General features: G+C 40.8%; 4 protein-coding genes across 5 annotated transcripts; 2 read left to right on the forward strand and 2 right to left on the reverse strand.

Moving 5' to 3' along the window:
- Nucleotides 1-1,531: 1,531 nt before the first annotated feature.
- LOC111464536 (mitochondrial import receptor subunit TOM9-2-like) lies at nt 1,532-2,243 on the reverse strand. Its single transcript, XM_023108771.1, has one exon. It carries the CDS (start codon nt 2,168-2,170, stop codon nt 1,859-1,861), a length of 312 nt encoding a protein of 103 aa, XP_022964539.1. The 5' UTR covers nt 2,171-2,243; the 3' UTR covers nt 1,532-1,858.
- Nucleotides 2,244-2,498: 255 nt separating this feature from the next.
- LOC111464530 lies at nt 2,499-4,620 on the forward strand. The gene has a single exon (XM_023108762.1). The coding sequence runs from the start codon at nt 2,799-2,801 to the stop codon at nt 4,365-4,367; it is 1,569 nt and encodes a 522-aa protein (XP_022964530.1). The 5' UTR covers nt 2,499-2,798; the 3' UTR covers nt 4,368-4,620.
- Nucleotides 4,621-5,017: 397 nt separating this feature from the next.
- Nucleotides 5,018-11,627, reverse strand: LOC111464529 (glutamyl-tRNA(Gln) amidotransferase subunit B, chloroplastic/mitochondrial-like). Of its 2 annotated transcripts, none has more exons than XM_023108760.1 (9): nt 11,497-11,627; nt 9,742-10,410; nt 9,376-9,585; nt 8,112-8,252; nt 7,800-8,003; nt 6,947-7,144; nt 6,791-6,859; nt 5,333-5,546; nt 5,018-5,236 (listed from the first exon to the last, which is right to left on the reverse strand). In XM_023108760.1, exons 2-8 carry the CDS (start codon nt 10,363-10,365, stop codon nt 5,349-5,351), a joined length of 1,644 nt encoding a protein of 547 aa, XP_022964528.1. In that variant the 5' UTR covers nt 10,366-10,410; nt 11,497-11,627; the 3' UTR covers nt 5,018-5,236; nt 5,333-5,348. The 2 variants fall into 2 exon arrangements, with proteins under 2 accessions (XP_022964528.1, XP_022964529.1); XM_023108761.1 differs by lacking the exon at nt 11,497-11,627 and adding an exon at nt 11,408-11,432.
- Nucleotides 11,628-11,981: 354 nt separating this feature from the next.
- Nucleotides 11,982-15,745, forward strand: LOC111464164. The gene is made up of 4 exons (XM_023108245.1): nt 11,982-12,417; nt 13,958-14,028; nt 14,710-14,845; nt 15,485-15,745. Exons 1-4 carry the CDS (start codon nt 12,261-12,263, stop codon nt 15,580-15,582), a joined length of 462 nt encoding a protein of 153 aa, XP_022964013.1. The 5' UTR covers nt 11,982-12,260; the 3' UTR covers nt 15,583-15,745.
- The last annotated feature ends 220 nt before the right edge of the window (nt 15,746-15,965 follow it).

The raw sequence follows: 15,965 nt of genomic DNA on the forward strand, positions 1-15,965 counted from the left end.
ATCACCTACGACTATTGTAAAAAAAATCAACCTATATGTCGGAGGAGAGTTTCGAATTCAACTCTTTCCGATGAAATGAGCTTTAACAAGTTGAGTTTTAGTGATTTAGCAGAAGAAATCACATCTTCTCATCAAGATCTTTATTCTCATCCTCTGAAAAGTAAAAAGAAACCAGAAACTCCTTAAAAAGATGCAACTTGAGGACCTAAGGAGGCAAATATTGTTCTTAATGCACTTGATGTTCATCAATAGTCTACGAGTGTTCTTCTCAAAAACGCTATTCTCAAAGACATTCTCAAAAGTTGAAAATTGAAACTAAAGAAAAGAAATCAGGCTATGTTTAACAGAAACACAATTGGACGAAAAAACAGATATCTAAACAAAACTAAATCCAGTCGATAGTGACCAAATTGCTCCATTTCTGCACAAACTATAAAACAGAGACATAGAGGGATGCAAACTAGTAGACTAGAAATTGCATAAGTTAATAAAGAAAGGGGAACAAACAGAACTCTACCAAGAACAAACTGGTCTTCCTGTCTTCTGTTCAGTCAGTGAACATTTATGGATTATCAGAGTTGAACAAAGAAATATGGTCCCATGTTCTGACATCCAGATAATGCCATAATTTCATAAGGCATTCAAAGACTTTCCAGATAAAACAACAAAATCATATACAGAAAGAAGCCTCCTATAATTTCATAAGGCATTCAAAGACTTTCCAGATAAAACAACAAAATCATATACAGAAAGAAGCCTCCTAAGAAACATTTTAGGCCATGGAAGTGGCATTCAAAGACTATAAACTACAAAGGAAGACAAACTATGCAAAGGGAAATACAAAAAAAACTTCCACTGCCAATAAGAGAAGCTACCAAGAGAGAGCAATATAAGTTAGGTGATCAAAGAACTTATCAGAAACGGTATCCTGTCCGATTGTGTATCAGCCATGAATGCCAAAAGAAAGGTAGAATGAAGCATCTCCATACAAAACTTTACTTTTCCCTGCCGAAGGGCTGATCTTTAGAACAACTTCCAAAAAAGTAAACAAGTCCACCGTATGAGTTAAATGCCAATTCAAAGCCGCAAGGATTTGCTTCCAGAATAAATATGCAAAGGGCCATGTGATGAAGAAATGATGCAAAGAAACATGGACTAAGTGGCAAACAGAGACTAAAAATGAAACAAACAAATAGGAAGGATGGGTTGTAGAGTACCCAGTATGGAGAGGAATCCAAAAGCTGTTCAGATAATTTTAAGTTAACCTGTAACAGCAAGAACTCAAATGGCCTATCTGAGGGAAAATAAGAACTCCAAGTTACATAGTGAAAAGATATTAGCCCTGATAAAATGCAGTCATACTTAACAGTTAATTACCAAAGGCTAGGCACCTGAAATTAAGGCCATAAGAACATGATAAAACACCAAAATGGCTATTCAATCTGAAGCATCTAACACGATTCATAACGACAATTCATGGAAGACGGTTAGCGAAGCAAAACAATCAATTTGTAGAGCTTGAAAAAATGTCGGAGAAGAAGAAATTTTCAATTCTGGGCATCGAACAATTTCTCTCAAAAAGGAAACAATCATAATATAAGTTTACAAAAGCAATCCAGAGCTTTATGAGAAGAAGAAACTTGGAATTGATTCTGAATTCAATTCATATAACTTCGCAACATAACTCTAACTCTCCAAAATCTCAATCGCTAACAACGTCACATCTAATCCGCAGTCACAAACAAAGGAACAAAGATACAACGACATTGTACGCAATCAAAATCCATCCTAAACCCATAAAAAACCCTAAATAGCAACAACATCATGGAGTACCCTTAATCTGAAGCCATCAAGTAAATCATTTCGGAGCACCGGTGGCTGGAGCACCAAGTAAACTCGCCTGCTGCATCTCGAGCTCATTGAACTGCTGTTCGCGATCCATTTCAATGATGAGCGGCACCACCAAGATGAGAAAAGTCGTCCCTGCAATCCACGCAGCTTTACCGGTGCTACGAAGGAGCTTCTGGGAGACGAATGCGGCATCAGAAGCCGTACTTTTCGCCCGCTGCACGATTTGTGAATCGGAGACAGACCGGGAAACCCTAGCCAAGACGCCTAAATTATCATCACCATTAGTGACAGAAGGCCGCTTATTACCTCGAGACGCCATGAAAGGATACAGAAGGAGAAATTGAAACAGTGGAAGGAAGAATCGACGCGATCCAGTTGACAGAGATCATATACTGAAAATAAAAAATTAAATAAAAAATTAAAAAAAAGCTTAGGGTTTTGGGTGTCTGAAAAAAGCCCAGCCCAGTAGGGAGTAAGAATAAAGCCCAATTAAACTAAGCCCATTTGGCTAAATAAAAATAATTAAAAAAAAAATTCTAAAAATTGTAATTACCATTAATATTTAAAAACACCATTTTAAGACCAACCATAAATAAATAAAAAAAGAAAAAAGTCCGTGGCCAATCAAAAGCCGCCACGTCAAAACAACCTCTGGAAATTTTCCCGAGAAAATTTCAGGGGAAAAGAAAAAAACTCAAGATTTTCCGAGAAAATTTCTTTGACCGATCAAAGAAACCAAATCCCGCATTCCTTTCGCCTCCCCTACCGTTTCTTTATTCTCCTCCAAACACAAAAGATTTCCCCAACAATTCCCAAAATCAAATGGCCCTTCCTTTGATTCTCCCTTAAATGCCTTCTCCTCCTCCCTCCTCCCCATTGCCGGCGCCGTCCTGCCGGTCCCTCTCCTCTCCGTCCTCAATCTAACCTTTCTCCACCCGTCTTCAACCATGTCCATTCTCAACCCCTTTCAGCTTCTAGAGCTCAATGTCATCTCAGCTCAAGATTTGGCTCCTGTCTCCCGTTCCATGAGGACCTACGCCGTCGCCTGGGTTCACCCTGACCGGAAATTATCCACCCGAGTCGACACTCACGGCCACAACAACCCAACATGGAACGACAAGTTTGTATTCCGCGTCGATGATGAGTTCTTGCACGCCGACACCTCCGCGGTAATGATCGAGATCTACGCTTTACATTGGTTTAAAGACATTCATGTCGGAACTGTTCGGATTCTTGTCGGGAATCTCATCCCCACTCAGCCGCGTCTCCATCAATTCAGTCAGCAGCCGCAAGTCGGAATGCGATTTGTGGCACTTCAAGCACGGCGACCCTCTGGTCGGCCACAGGGGATTTTGAATATTGGGGTTGCTCTGCTTCATAGCTCGATGAGGAGCATGCCGTTGTATTCGCAATTGAGTACCTCGGCGATTGGGTACCGGGATCTAATGGGGGAGGAGGACGGTTTTCATAATAGTCGCAGCCATGGGACTCCGACGGCGACGACGCTGCCGAAGATGAGAAGGTCGAAGAGCGATACGAGCTCCATGATGGGATCGGAGCTTCGTGGGTCGGAGATTATGGGTAAAACAACGAAATCGAAGGCGAGTTCTATGGTGGATGGATCGGAAATTTCTAAGACGAAGAAAAAGGGGCGATCGAAAGCGAGTTCGATGATCAGTGGATCGGTCGGAATTAAACGAAAAGAGAAATCGAAGAAGGCGAGTTCGATGCTTAGTGGGTCGGGGATTGAAGAGGCTTACAATAAGAAGAAAACAGAGAAACCGAATCCGTTCAATGTAGCGAATAATGATGTCTACAAAATTGAGCCGCCGCCGTCGAGCAAAAAGGAAACCAAACCCAATTCCGGCTATGAAAAACCCATTTCGATTCTGGAATTCATCGATTCGCCGCGGATTCATCCTGGTTTAGAAACGCCCAATCCGAGGTATGATAAAATGCCGTACGCTACGCCGTTGAGGACTCCTCGGAGGCTGACCGGTGGCGGCGGTACTGCTAAAGGAACTCCGATGCACGAAACGCTGCGAAGAGCGACGCCATTGCAAGGGAGATCGTCCTTTACGAAGAATAACGAATTTACTTATACCACGCCGAGGAAATCGAATTTGGCCGGCGCGTTTTTTACGGAATCGGAGCTTGGTCCTTCGCCGTCGGAGGTGGCGGCGAAAATGGCGATGCAGAAAATTGATGATAATGCGAGCTCGACGGTTGATGGGGCGAGCGTGAATGAAAGCGTTGAGGGTTTACAGTCGAAGCTGGAGAGATGGCGGACGGAGCTCCCGCCGGTGTTTGATCGTGGTGAGTCGCCGAGCTTTCCGACGAGTGAACCCCGACATAACCGTAGTCACAGCGACGGCGGTGGGTTGTTCTCCTGTTTTAGCAACATTTGCGGCTGCGAATGCTCCATCGTCTGCGGCGGATCACCAAAAACACCAAAGAAATCCGGCGGTAGCCGTGTTGCTCGGAGCCCATCGGCGGACAATGTGAGCTTCGTTTGAAAACGCGAAGAACATGAATTCTTTTCGGGTCGGGTTGAACCCGTGGACCTAAATGAGTAACCCGAATCAAAATCAAACCAAAACGAACCGTTTTTCTTTATTAACGTGGGCAGGTGGTCAAAAGACAAATTTAACCCTAACAGGATAAAGGAGGAAACACAATACAGAGACAGCCAGCCAGTGTCAATAATGTCAATCTACAATCCCTCATTCTTTCTCTATACTTGTTTTTCCATTTTCCTTTTTTTTTTTTCTAATAATTCTTTTTTTTTTTTAACTTTAAATTGAAAAAAAAGGAAAGGAAATTTTTACTTCATTTTTCTATAAATGTAATTGGATTAATTTGTAAAATATTCTTATATTTATTTTTTTCATGTGCTGTTGATTATTTTTTATTTACAGATTTTAATGTTTTTTAGATCCCATTAGAGCATTTAATTTGTTTAATTAATAAACTTATTTATTAAAAAAAAAACTCTATTTTTATGTTTTTTTAAAAAATAATTAGTATTGTACAAATTTTTGTAATAAATACTTTAAAAAAATGAAAATTTTATACCTTTATAAATTTGAATTAAAAAGTCATTTCTAATAAATAAATAAATCACACAAAATTTAGTTGATAAAGTTATTTTTAGTCCTTTTAAAACCTCTCCAGAAAAATTATTACAAGTCACTCAACATAAAATTACTCTAAGACAAACATGTTTAATTTTAGAGTGATTATGATTAAAATAGAACGTGAATCTGGTTAGTACTGAAGAGCTTGAAGAAGGAACAAGGCTAAAATCTCTACAATATTTTACAGTCACCGTCTTCTCGAGCAACACGGGTTTTGACATCCACGATTATCGATCGTCATCGAGTAGCTACGAACAATCGAACCATGGAAAATGTCATACTTCTTGATAGAACAAACTGAAGAACAGTATGAGATGAATTCAAAGCAAGGAAGACAGACATACTCGTTGAACAAAATCATCAGCTTTTGGCGTTTAGTTTCTCCAAGAGAATCTTGTTTAGAAGCCCTGGATTTGCTTTACCTTTGGATGCTTTCATCACCTGGCCAGCAAAAAAGCCTTGCAGCTTGGTTTTGCCACCACGGTACTGTTCTAGCTGATTTGGATTCTCTGCTAGTACTTTCTCCACCATTCTCTCTATCTCGGCCGGATCGGCGATCTGCCAGTACAAAATAGCCAGAGATGATCATTGTTTCGGTTAGTTATTTGTGTCGTATTGTCGTTATCAAGTAAACTGTATACTAGCTATCGACTGGCTTCATTCTTTTTCCTTTTCTTTGGATAAGAAATGAGAACGACTTCGTTGGCTACTCCAAAGGGACGAGGAGTCCCCTCCTCAAAACCGAAAGGAGTTGCAAGAAGACCTTCCTATCAAAGTTGATGATGCAAGTGGTGTAGTTACAAAAGAGTTTGTGTTGGCTACTCCAATTAGAGGCCGTGAACGGTACAAAATTGTAATGCTAGCCGATATTGTCCTCTTTGGGCTTTCCCTTTCGGGCTTCCCCTCAAGGTTTTTAAGAACGCGTCTGCTAAAGAGAGGTTTCTACACTCTTATAAAGAATGTTTCATTCTCCTCCCCAACCGATGTGGGATCTCACAATCTACCCCCTTTGGGGCCCGGCATCCTCACTGACCCTTGTTCCTATCTCCAATCAATGTGGGACCCCATAATCCACCCCCCTTTCGAAGCCCAGCGTCCTTACTAGCACACCACCTCGTGTCCACCCCCCTTCAAGGCTCAGCTTCCTCGCTGGTACATTGCGCGATGTCTGTCTCTGATACCATTTGTAACAGCACAAGCCCATCGTTAGCAGATATTATCCTCTTTGGGCTTTCCCTCAAGGTTTTTAAAACGCATCTGCTAGGGAGAGGTTTCCACACTCTTATAAAGAATGTTTCGTTCTCCTCCCCAACCGATGTGGGATCTCACAATCTACCCCCTTTGGGGCCCGGCGTCCTCACTGACCCTTGTTCCTATCTCCAATCAATGTGGGACCCCATAAGCCACCCCCCTTTCAAAGCCCAGCGTCCTTACTAGCACACCACCTCGTGTCCACCCCCCTTCGAGGTTCAACTTCCTCGTTGGTACATTGCGCGGTGCCTGTCTCTGATACCATTTGTAACAGCATAAGCCCATCGTTAACAGATATTATCCTCTTTGGGCATTCCTTCAAGGTTTTTAAAATGCATTTCTAGGAAGAGGTTTCCACACCCTTATAAAGAATGCTTCGTTCTCTTCCCCAACCGATGTGGGATCTCACATTTTCTCTTGCCAAGAACGGTTAAAAGTCTAAAAAGCAACCAATTCCGCTAATATTTAACATGGATGATACTTGGAAGCCAGGGGAAAATAGTTATACTAGAAAATAATTCACAACTGGACTTTGATAATAAACAACTTGCCTGAACCAAATCCTTCTCTTTAATCAGCCCATTTACAGTTCCACCTTTAGCTAGCAACTCGAAAAGGATCTATACAGCATAAGAAAAGAAAAGGCATCAATAAAATGCAAACTGACAGAAGTCGACATTTAGACTATAACCAATCATTAAATTTACCTCTTTCCCGATCTTTCCACTAATGGTACCACCTTTTATGGAAGCTATCAATTCAGCAAGCTCTTCTGGAGTGAGCTTGATATCATTTATAGTTAGCTTCTCATTTTTCATGTAGGCTGCAATATCACCCATTATCCAGTTTGCAGCCAGCTTCACTTCAGCCCCCCTTGCAATAGTTGCATCAAAAAACTCAGCCACCTAGGACACATGCAGCAAAAGTTCAACCAGAGCAAGTGTATTCTACCAATTTATGCTAATCAATGGTTTAAAAAGAATCATGATTTGTACTTTGGCGTGTTTTTGTTGAGGATTGTTGGGAGGGAGTCCCATGTTGGCTAATTTAGGGAATGATCATGGGTTTATAAGTAAGGAATACATCTCCATTGGTATGAGGCCTTTTGGAGAAAGCCCAAGATAAAGCCACGAGAGCTTATGCTCAAAGTGGACAATATCATACCATTGTGGAGAGTCATGATTCCTAACATGGTATCAGAGCCATGCCCTTAACTTAGTCATGTCAATAGAATCCTCAAATGTCAAACAAAGGGTGTACTTTGTTCGAGGACTCCAGAGAAGGAGTCGAACCTCGACTAAGGGGAGGCTGTTCGAGGGCTCCATAGGCCTCAGGGGGAGGCTCTATAGTATACTTTGTTCGAGGGGAGGATTGTTGAGGATTGTTTGGAGGGAGTCCCACGTTGGCTAATTTAGGGAATGATTATCAGTTTATACGTAAGGAATACATCTCTATTGGTACGAGGGCTTTTGGAGAAGCCCAGATCAAAGAAGAGTACTTTTTTTTTGCCTATAGTATACTTTTTTTTGCTCGTTTTTATAAAAATTCTAAGAAACTCACACTAATGTCGTTTGCCAGGAAAAGCACATCCTGCATGCTCAGGCCCATACTCTCATATCTTCTACGCTTCATTTCTGGAAGTTCAGGCAAAGAATCACGGATATTATCAACATATTCTTTTGTGAGGATGACTTCGGGGAGATCGGGTTCTGGAAAATATCGATAATCAGAAAGTCCTTCCTTTTTCCTCATTGTAATTGTTTTCTAAGCAAAATAGTACACAGGTGAGCACATGAGTGGACAAGAATAAAAAGAATAATTGTAAGTTATGTCTGATGATCAATGGAGAAGGTACAAAAACGTATGAAAAACCTGAGCGCCTTCTTCCCATAGTCTGGTTTCCTGTACAATTTGATCACTTTGGCCTTGACTATGGAGAAGCACTTGTCTTGAAATTTCAAAATCAATTGCTCTGCTCATGGATGAAAATGAGTTCAAGTTTTTTATCTCCACCTGCAAATCAATGTATACCACTAAATTTATCTTGCCCAATGGCTCAAGCCCACCGCTAGAAGATATTGTCCACTCTGGGCTTTTCCCTTTCGAGCTTCCCCTCAAGGTTTTTAAAACGTGTCTTCTAGGGAGAGGTTTCCACACCCTTATAAAGAATGCTTCGTTCTCCTCCCTAACTGATGTGGGATCTCACAATCCACCCCATTTGGGCTTAGCGTCTTCGCTGACACTCGTTCACTTCTCCAATTGACGTGGTACCCCCAATCCACCCCTCTTTGAGGCCCAGCATCCTTGCTGGCACATCGTCTCGTGTCCACCCCCTTCGAGGCTCAGCCTCCCATCTGACTCTGATATCATTTGTAACAGCCCAAGCCCACCACTAGCAGATATTGTCCTATTTGAGCTTTTCCCTTTCGAGGTTCCCCTCAAGGTTTTTAAAACGTGTCTGCTAGGGAGAGATTTCCACACCCTTATAAAGAATATTTCGTTCTCCTCCCCAACTGATATGGGATCTCACAATCCACCCCCTTCGAGCCTAGCGTCCTCGCTAACACTCGTTCCCTTCTCCAATTGATGTGGGACCTCCAATCTACCCCCCTTCGAGGCCCAGTATCCTTGTTGGCACACCGTCTCATGTCCATCTCCTTCAAGACTCAGCCTCCCGTCTGGCTCTAATATCATTTGTAACGGCCCAAGCCCACCACTAGCAGACATTGTCCTCTTTGGGCTTTTCCCTTTCGAGCTTCCCCTCATAAAGAATGCTTCGTTCTCCTCCCCAACCGACGTGGGATCTCACACATTTGGTCTACCCTTCACAAATAGTCCCTCATTCCCCACAATTGCTCGCCTCCTAATGTACTTCAACAGCTAACTATTATTTAAGAATCTTTCATCAATAGATCAACAAAAAAAAGCATGCATAATTCACAAACATATGTCAGATTTGTATGTGCTAGAATAATTGAATCAAGGTAGGTGGTCATTCGTTGTTGATATTTATAAAGAAGCTAAGAATAGTTAAACTTCAACCACCCATCCAACTTAAATCATGAAACACTTCCTTAGGTGCCTTCTAATTACTGGTCACAGCACAGAAACAATACTTGTAAGAGAACTAAGCTACCTTTGTTCCAAACTGTGACTGCCCAATAGGTCGAACCGACACATTCACATCGCACCGAAGGGAACCTTCTTGCATGTTTCCATTACCTACGCCCAAATATCGAACCAACCTCTGTAACTCAGCAGCATACTCTGCAGCTTCAATCCCAGTTCTCATGTCAGGTTCAGAAACAATCTCAAGCAAGGGCACTCCTGCCCTGTTCAAGTCAACCTGCAAATAACTTAAACAATCAATATAGCAGCCAAGGACAAATAAAAGCACACCATAAAGAACTCGATATATCGAAATTGGCCATAAAATGGGATCGAAATACATGTTTGGCAAGGCCATAGCTAAAATATGAGATAAGGGATGCAAAATTATTTCCTGAGAGTAGCTTCCACTTTCAGAGTGAAGTAGCTTTCCAGCATCCTCTTCCATGTGAACCCTGGTGATACCAAACCGCCTATGCCCCCCACCATACTCAATAGGAAGATCAAGGTCAATGAAACCGCCACTCGCAATTGGTATATCAAACTGAGATATTTGATAGCCCTTGGGAAGATCTGGGTAAAAGTACTGTTTCCTATCAAACTTTGAGTTGAAAGACAAACTGCAGTTTAGTGCAAAACCCAACTTCACTGCAAACTCAATCACTTTTGAGTTCAAAACAGGCAAGGCACCAGGAAGCCCCATGCAGATGGGGCAGATATTTGTGTTCGGTGAAACACCATAATTGTAAGGGCAGCTGCAGAAGGCCTTGGTGAGAGTGGAGAGCTGAACATGGGTTTCAATGCCAATAATAGCTTCATAGTCCTTGGAGATTTTATCAATAATCTGTTTATCAAAATGGGGTGAAATTGCTATAGGCCTTTGCTTTTCTTGAGTAGCTGTTTGGGATTGAGAGGATTTCACAGAGAAATACAAAACTCTCCTCCTTCTAGTGAACAAAGCAGCAGGGTGAAGCAAGAAAGGTTGGGTCCGAATGCATCTCAATCCTACAAATGCCATTTCTGTAGTCTCTGATCTTCTTCTACCATCAATCAGTTAAAAACACTGAAAAATGCACTGAGAATGAGATTTAAATTCACAATCTAAACAACTAACAGAGAGAGAGAAAACCAACATAAAACAGATAAGACATTAACAATAGACGATCAATTAACCACTATAAAATATACAAAAAGAATCCAAACCTTTCTTGAACATAGGTGACAACGAGCGAAGTAGAGATGGAGAGATCGAACACGGGAATAAGCAAGCTCGCCATTTTTTTATTTTGATAGAGGGGATGGAGAAAGTGGACAAAATAAACTCGCATTTTCCCGTTGAAAAGATGAGTTCCTTTTTCGTCTAGCATTTCTTATCAAACAAATACGGAAAAATCATCATATTGAAAATGTTACTAACCCACCAAGCCCTTCCTTTGTAGAGCCGTGTATTGTAAGTGATCCGAACTTGCCCGGGGTGAGACTCCCATAAAGGCAAGTGAAGTTGGTGAGCCGTATGATGGGCAACTATCTCCTACGGTTTGGAGAGGACTCAACTCTTAGTTAGTATCCCCTTAGTTTTGGGGTGGACCCTAGGACATGGATTCTATATGAACCAATGAATCGTGACAAGTCGTCACTACTAGCAATGATTTCCTCTTTCATTACTTCAATCCTTTCAATATCTCTCTCCCTTGTTCTCAGTTACTCATCAAATGACACTCCGTTCATATCTTTAAGTTCGATCATTCGATCATTCGATCATTGACAAGGTCATTTCTATTTCTAACCAAGACAAGAAGAAAATTTAACCATGTAATGAAAAATTTTGAATTCGTCTAATTATACAATCTATGGCAAAACATTACAAGCATATGCATCTCCTTGAGCAAAAAATAACTGGAATCACAAACTCTTCTGCGCCACAAATGGATTAGTGTTACGTCATTGGATTGATGAAAGCCATGGAACAATGGGATAGCAAACCAAGCGAACAAACCTTATCGAGAACGAGATGCAAGACGATTAACAGAGAAAGAAAGAAGATTAAATGTTCGTTGGACCTGAAGTTCATCGCCAACCACGCACATGTAGAAATGGACAGAATCAAAACGAGAACAGAAGAAGAAGAAGAAGAAATTTTCAGACTAACCGAAATGAAAACCTGCCGCCGGCGAGACCAGATTCCGGCGTTGGCCACTCTCTCAGCCTACGCCTGACTGAAATTCAGAGGGAGCCACCCGTTATCCGTTCAATTGCTTGCGTTTTAGATAAAAGTTCCCCAATGTTTTTGTAAAAATATATAAATAAATTGTAAAATTACAGCTGTAAAAATAAAATTAAAAAGAATTATCCAACCATCAAAATATCAAAATTATTTTTAGTTTTTAAAATCTTGAAATTTAAAATTATTTCCTTAAATTTATCTTCCCAAACAACATTAAAATTTAACTCGGATAAATTAATAGGATAGTTTTTGAAAAATTTACAAAACGTCGTCGTATTTCAAACTTTTTTCTATATATATATATATTTTGGTATTTTATTTATTTATTTATTTTTATTTTTTTTAAAAGTAGTTGCGATGGTAGTTTTCACTTGACATCAACGTTTAATCAAAGTAATTTAAGGCATTTATTTATTACAAGAAGAAAACAAAGCCGATGAGAAGAAAAGAGAGCAGTTGAGTATAATTTCATTGAAACTCAAATGCGTCTTCTCTAGTCTGGAATTCAATTTCCACCCATTTCGCTTGATTACCCACAAACTGATTTTTTGTTCCAGTTCATCAGCACGGACCCATTTTGATTTTGTAGATCATCGCCGTCATCTGCGGCGGAATTCTCTGGTGTTGCTTCCAAGTTCTGCGGCGGCGATGTGAATATCCATTCAGAGTATTTGGAGAAGAAGAAGAATATGGAGACCCAACAGTCAGGGAGGTTGAGATTCTCGTTTAGGAATGCGACCGTAGCTGTGTGCTTGTTGAACCTGGTGGCGGCTTTTCTTATGCTTCAGGGTTTCTTGTTTGCTGCCTCTTCCCGCAATAGATCCTCCTCAACAAACCCTAATTTGGGTTCGTTTCCTTCACCTCTCTGGACTTTTCTCTTCATTGCTTTTCTGATTTCTGCAAATTCTTTGTGAAGTAATCTAAATATTTGTTGTTTTCTTAGGTTTGATTTTTAGTGCATCAAACTGATTCTAATGAATGTTTGTGCCGCTGATCAGAGATGCTAGGGTGATATTTTGAACTGACTATGCTTGTTGGTGGATTGCTTAGATGAGGGCTTAGGTATCATGAACTACAAGAAAACAAAAAATTGTGTATATGACTGTTGGGGATTGTTGGGAGGGAGTAAGGGGGTGGATTGTGAGATCCCACATCGATTAGAGAAGGGAACGAATGTTAGCGAGAACACTCCAAATGGGGGTTGATTGTGAGATCCCACATCGATTGGATAAGGGAACGAATGTCAGCAAGAACGCTGGTTCCGTAGGGGGGTGGATTGTGAGATCCCACATCGGTTGGGGAGGAGAACGAAGCATTTTTTGTAAGGGGTGTGGAAACCTCTCTCTAGCAGACATGTTTTAAAACCTTGAGGGGAAGCCTCGGAAGGGAAAGCCTAAAGAGGACAATTTATGCTAGTGGTGGGTTTGGGCCGTTACAAATGGTATCAGAGCCAGACACCGAGGGGTGTGCCAGCGAGGACATTGGCCCCCAAGGGGGTGGATTGTGAGATCCCACGTTGGTTGGAGAGGAGAAGGAATGAAACATTTTTTATAAGAGTGTGGAAACCTCTCCCCAGTAGACGCGTTTTAAAACCTTGAGGGGAAGGCCGAAAGGGAAAGCCCAAAGAGGAGAATATCTGCTAGCGGTAGACTTGGGCTGTTACATCCACATTGGCTAATTAGGGGAGTGATCATGAATTTATGAGTAAGGAATACATTTCCATTAGTACGAGGCCTTTTGGGGAAACCAAAAGTAAAGTCATGAGAGCTTATGCTCAAAGTGGACAATATCATACCATTGTGGAGGTTCGTGATTCCTAACACCGAGGACGTAGTCTTTAAACCTATTTAGCCAAATCCGAAGAATGCTAACATTGATGGATTTGATGACAACGGCAACCGTTGTTTTGATTACCTGCACCAATAGAGTGAAGATGATCTGGTTTGGGAAACACGTTTATAACATCAAGATGGCTGTTAGGAGAGCATAATGATAATTAGTTAGGAGAGCTTGGTTATATAGATCTTAGAAGGGGGGAAGATTTTGGGCATTGTATAGCGTGGGACTTTGGGAGAGACCTAGCCTGTTTGGAGTCACGATCCTCTACAATGGTATGATATTGTCCACTTTGAGTATAAGCTCTCATAGCTTTGATTTTGGTTTCCCGAAAATGTGTCATACCAGTGGAGATGTATTCCTTACTTATAAATCCGTGATCATTCCGTTAATTAGCGAATGTGGGACTCCCTCCCAACCATCCTCCACATATTAACTGAACTTTTTAATGGAAAAAAATTGTTGTCTGAATTGTTCAGCCCTCCTTTGTTTATGCTCTGTACTTAACTGGCTTGCTAACTTAGATAATGGGTGAAATTTCATACTGCAGATCAACTGAAATATATCAGGGAATCCGAAGAGATTCGACTTGCCATGCAGCCATTGGAACTGATTAAAAGGGTAAGCGTCTCGAGTCTATCCTATGACCCATCAAAGCACAAGACACAAGTCTCATGAGTAAATAAAAACCGAACCGAACCGAACCTCGTCTAAGCACAAGAAAGAAACGACAACGATGGCTGAAAAATCGTTTAAGCAAACTTATGAATTGAATTAACGAAGGGAGATGATTGGGTTTAATAAGTTTTTTTGTGAGATCCCACGTCTGTTTAAGAGGAGAATGAAGCATTCTTAACAAGGGTGTGGAAACCTCTCCCATGTGTTTTAAAAATCTTGTGGAGAAGTCTGAAAGGAAAAGTCCAAAGAGGACAATATCTGCTAGTGGTGGGCTTGGGCTTTTATAAATGATATTAGAGCCAGACATCGAGCGGTGTGTCAGTGAGGACGTTGGGCCCCGAAGGAGGAGTAGATTGTGAGATCCCACATCGATTGGAGAGAGGAATGAGTGTGAACGAGAACGCTGAGCCCTGAAGGGGGCTGGAGTGTGAGATCCCACATCAGTTGGAGAGGAGAACAAAGCATTCTTCGTAAGGATGTAGAAACCTCTCCCTAGCAAACACGTTTTAAAAACTTTGTGGGGCTTGGACGGTTACATTTTCGGCTTTAGTTTACACCCGGATGTCTCTGCATATTTGGAATTTTCTTTTGCATTGAAGTTTGAATTTCATTTATTGTGTTCAGGTAAGGGAAATTCAGCGGGAAGCATACTATGAAAGTGAAGATATACAAGAGAAAGACTCCAAGCAGAATGCTGCCATTGATCTTTCTAAGAGATTGAAAGACTTTCGTTCTCTCAATGATGCTTCCAACTTAAAAGGTACCATTTTTAGGCTCTGAAATCATCTCCCTCCCCAGCTCCACCCTCCACTATAACAGCCAAAATCAGAACAACCGAATCGGTTCGGTTTCATTAAATCCGAGGGATTTGAGCCTCTTACCTCCGGGCCGACTAATTTCATAAAATATAGAATCAAACATTAGTATATCAGTTTAGTGTGATAGCTTTTTAAAACTTGGGTTGGTAGATTGTGAGATTCCACATCGGTTGGAGAGGGGAACGAAGCATTCTTTATAAAAGTGTGGAAACCTCTCCCAGAATCTTGAGAGAAGCTTAGAAGAGAAAGCTGAAAGAGGGCGATATTTGTTTGCAGTGGGCATGGGTTGTTACATGGATAGTTTTGCTGGTTTCAACCAATTTAGTCGATCTAATGATTCATTTTCGGTTATTTTTTTATTTTTCTTAAACCAATATGTCAGAGTTTTCAAAATTGGGTATGGCTCAATTCGTTAAAGTACAAACTTTTGACTATAGGATTAGAGGCTTGAGTCTTCTACCTCACATGTCCTTGAGGATTTTGTTTTTAAAAAATAAAGTTGAGTCGACATGTTTACACACGGACCGCCATCCCGTGTCTGAGCTAATATGATTATGAACGATTTGTGAATTGTGACACAGCTTTGGAGGAATGGCGGAAAAGGAAGATGGAAAGAGCAAGAGTGCGAGAAATGGAGAAAAATGGGACACTGAGATCCCCAACTTCTAAATCTGTATGAACTTTCCTTGTGTTAGTATGTGATTCTAAAGTGAAAGCTTCATAACCTTCTTCTTATACCGAATTAGCTCGTACCGAATTAGGTCGGGCTGTGTTCGGGTTCAACGACAGAAGAGATAAGAGAGTCCTAATACATGTTTCATTACTTTAACCTCTGCTTGTTACAGGAATTATGTTGGTCAGGGTTGGGTAACAAAAGACATGTAGGGTTGGAGAAGTCTTAATTTTTTAAGGAAATTTATGAGATCGTTTTCCATGTCAGAAATTCTCTCTCTTTTTCTTTTTTACAAATATATATTTTTTTTAAATATTAATTAAAAAAATTAATAAATAATTTCTATTAGAATATAAAATATCATAATAAATTCTGAAGTAAAGGTTAAA

The sequence above is a fragment of the Cucurbita moschata genome, unplaced genomic scaffold (genome assembly GCF_002738365.1).
Source record: "Cucurbita moschata cultivar Rifu unplaced genomic scaffold, Cmos_1.0 Cmo_Scf00030, whole genome shotgun sequence".
Taxonomy (NCBI): Eukaryota; Viridiplantae; Streptophyta; class Magnoliopsida; order Cucurbitales; family Cucurbitaceae; genus Cucurbita; species Cucurbita moschata.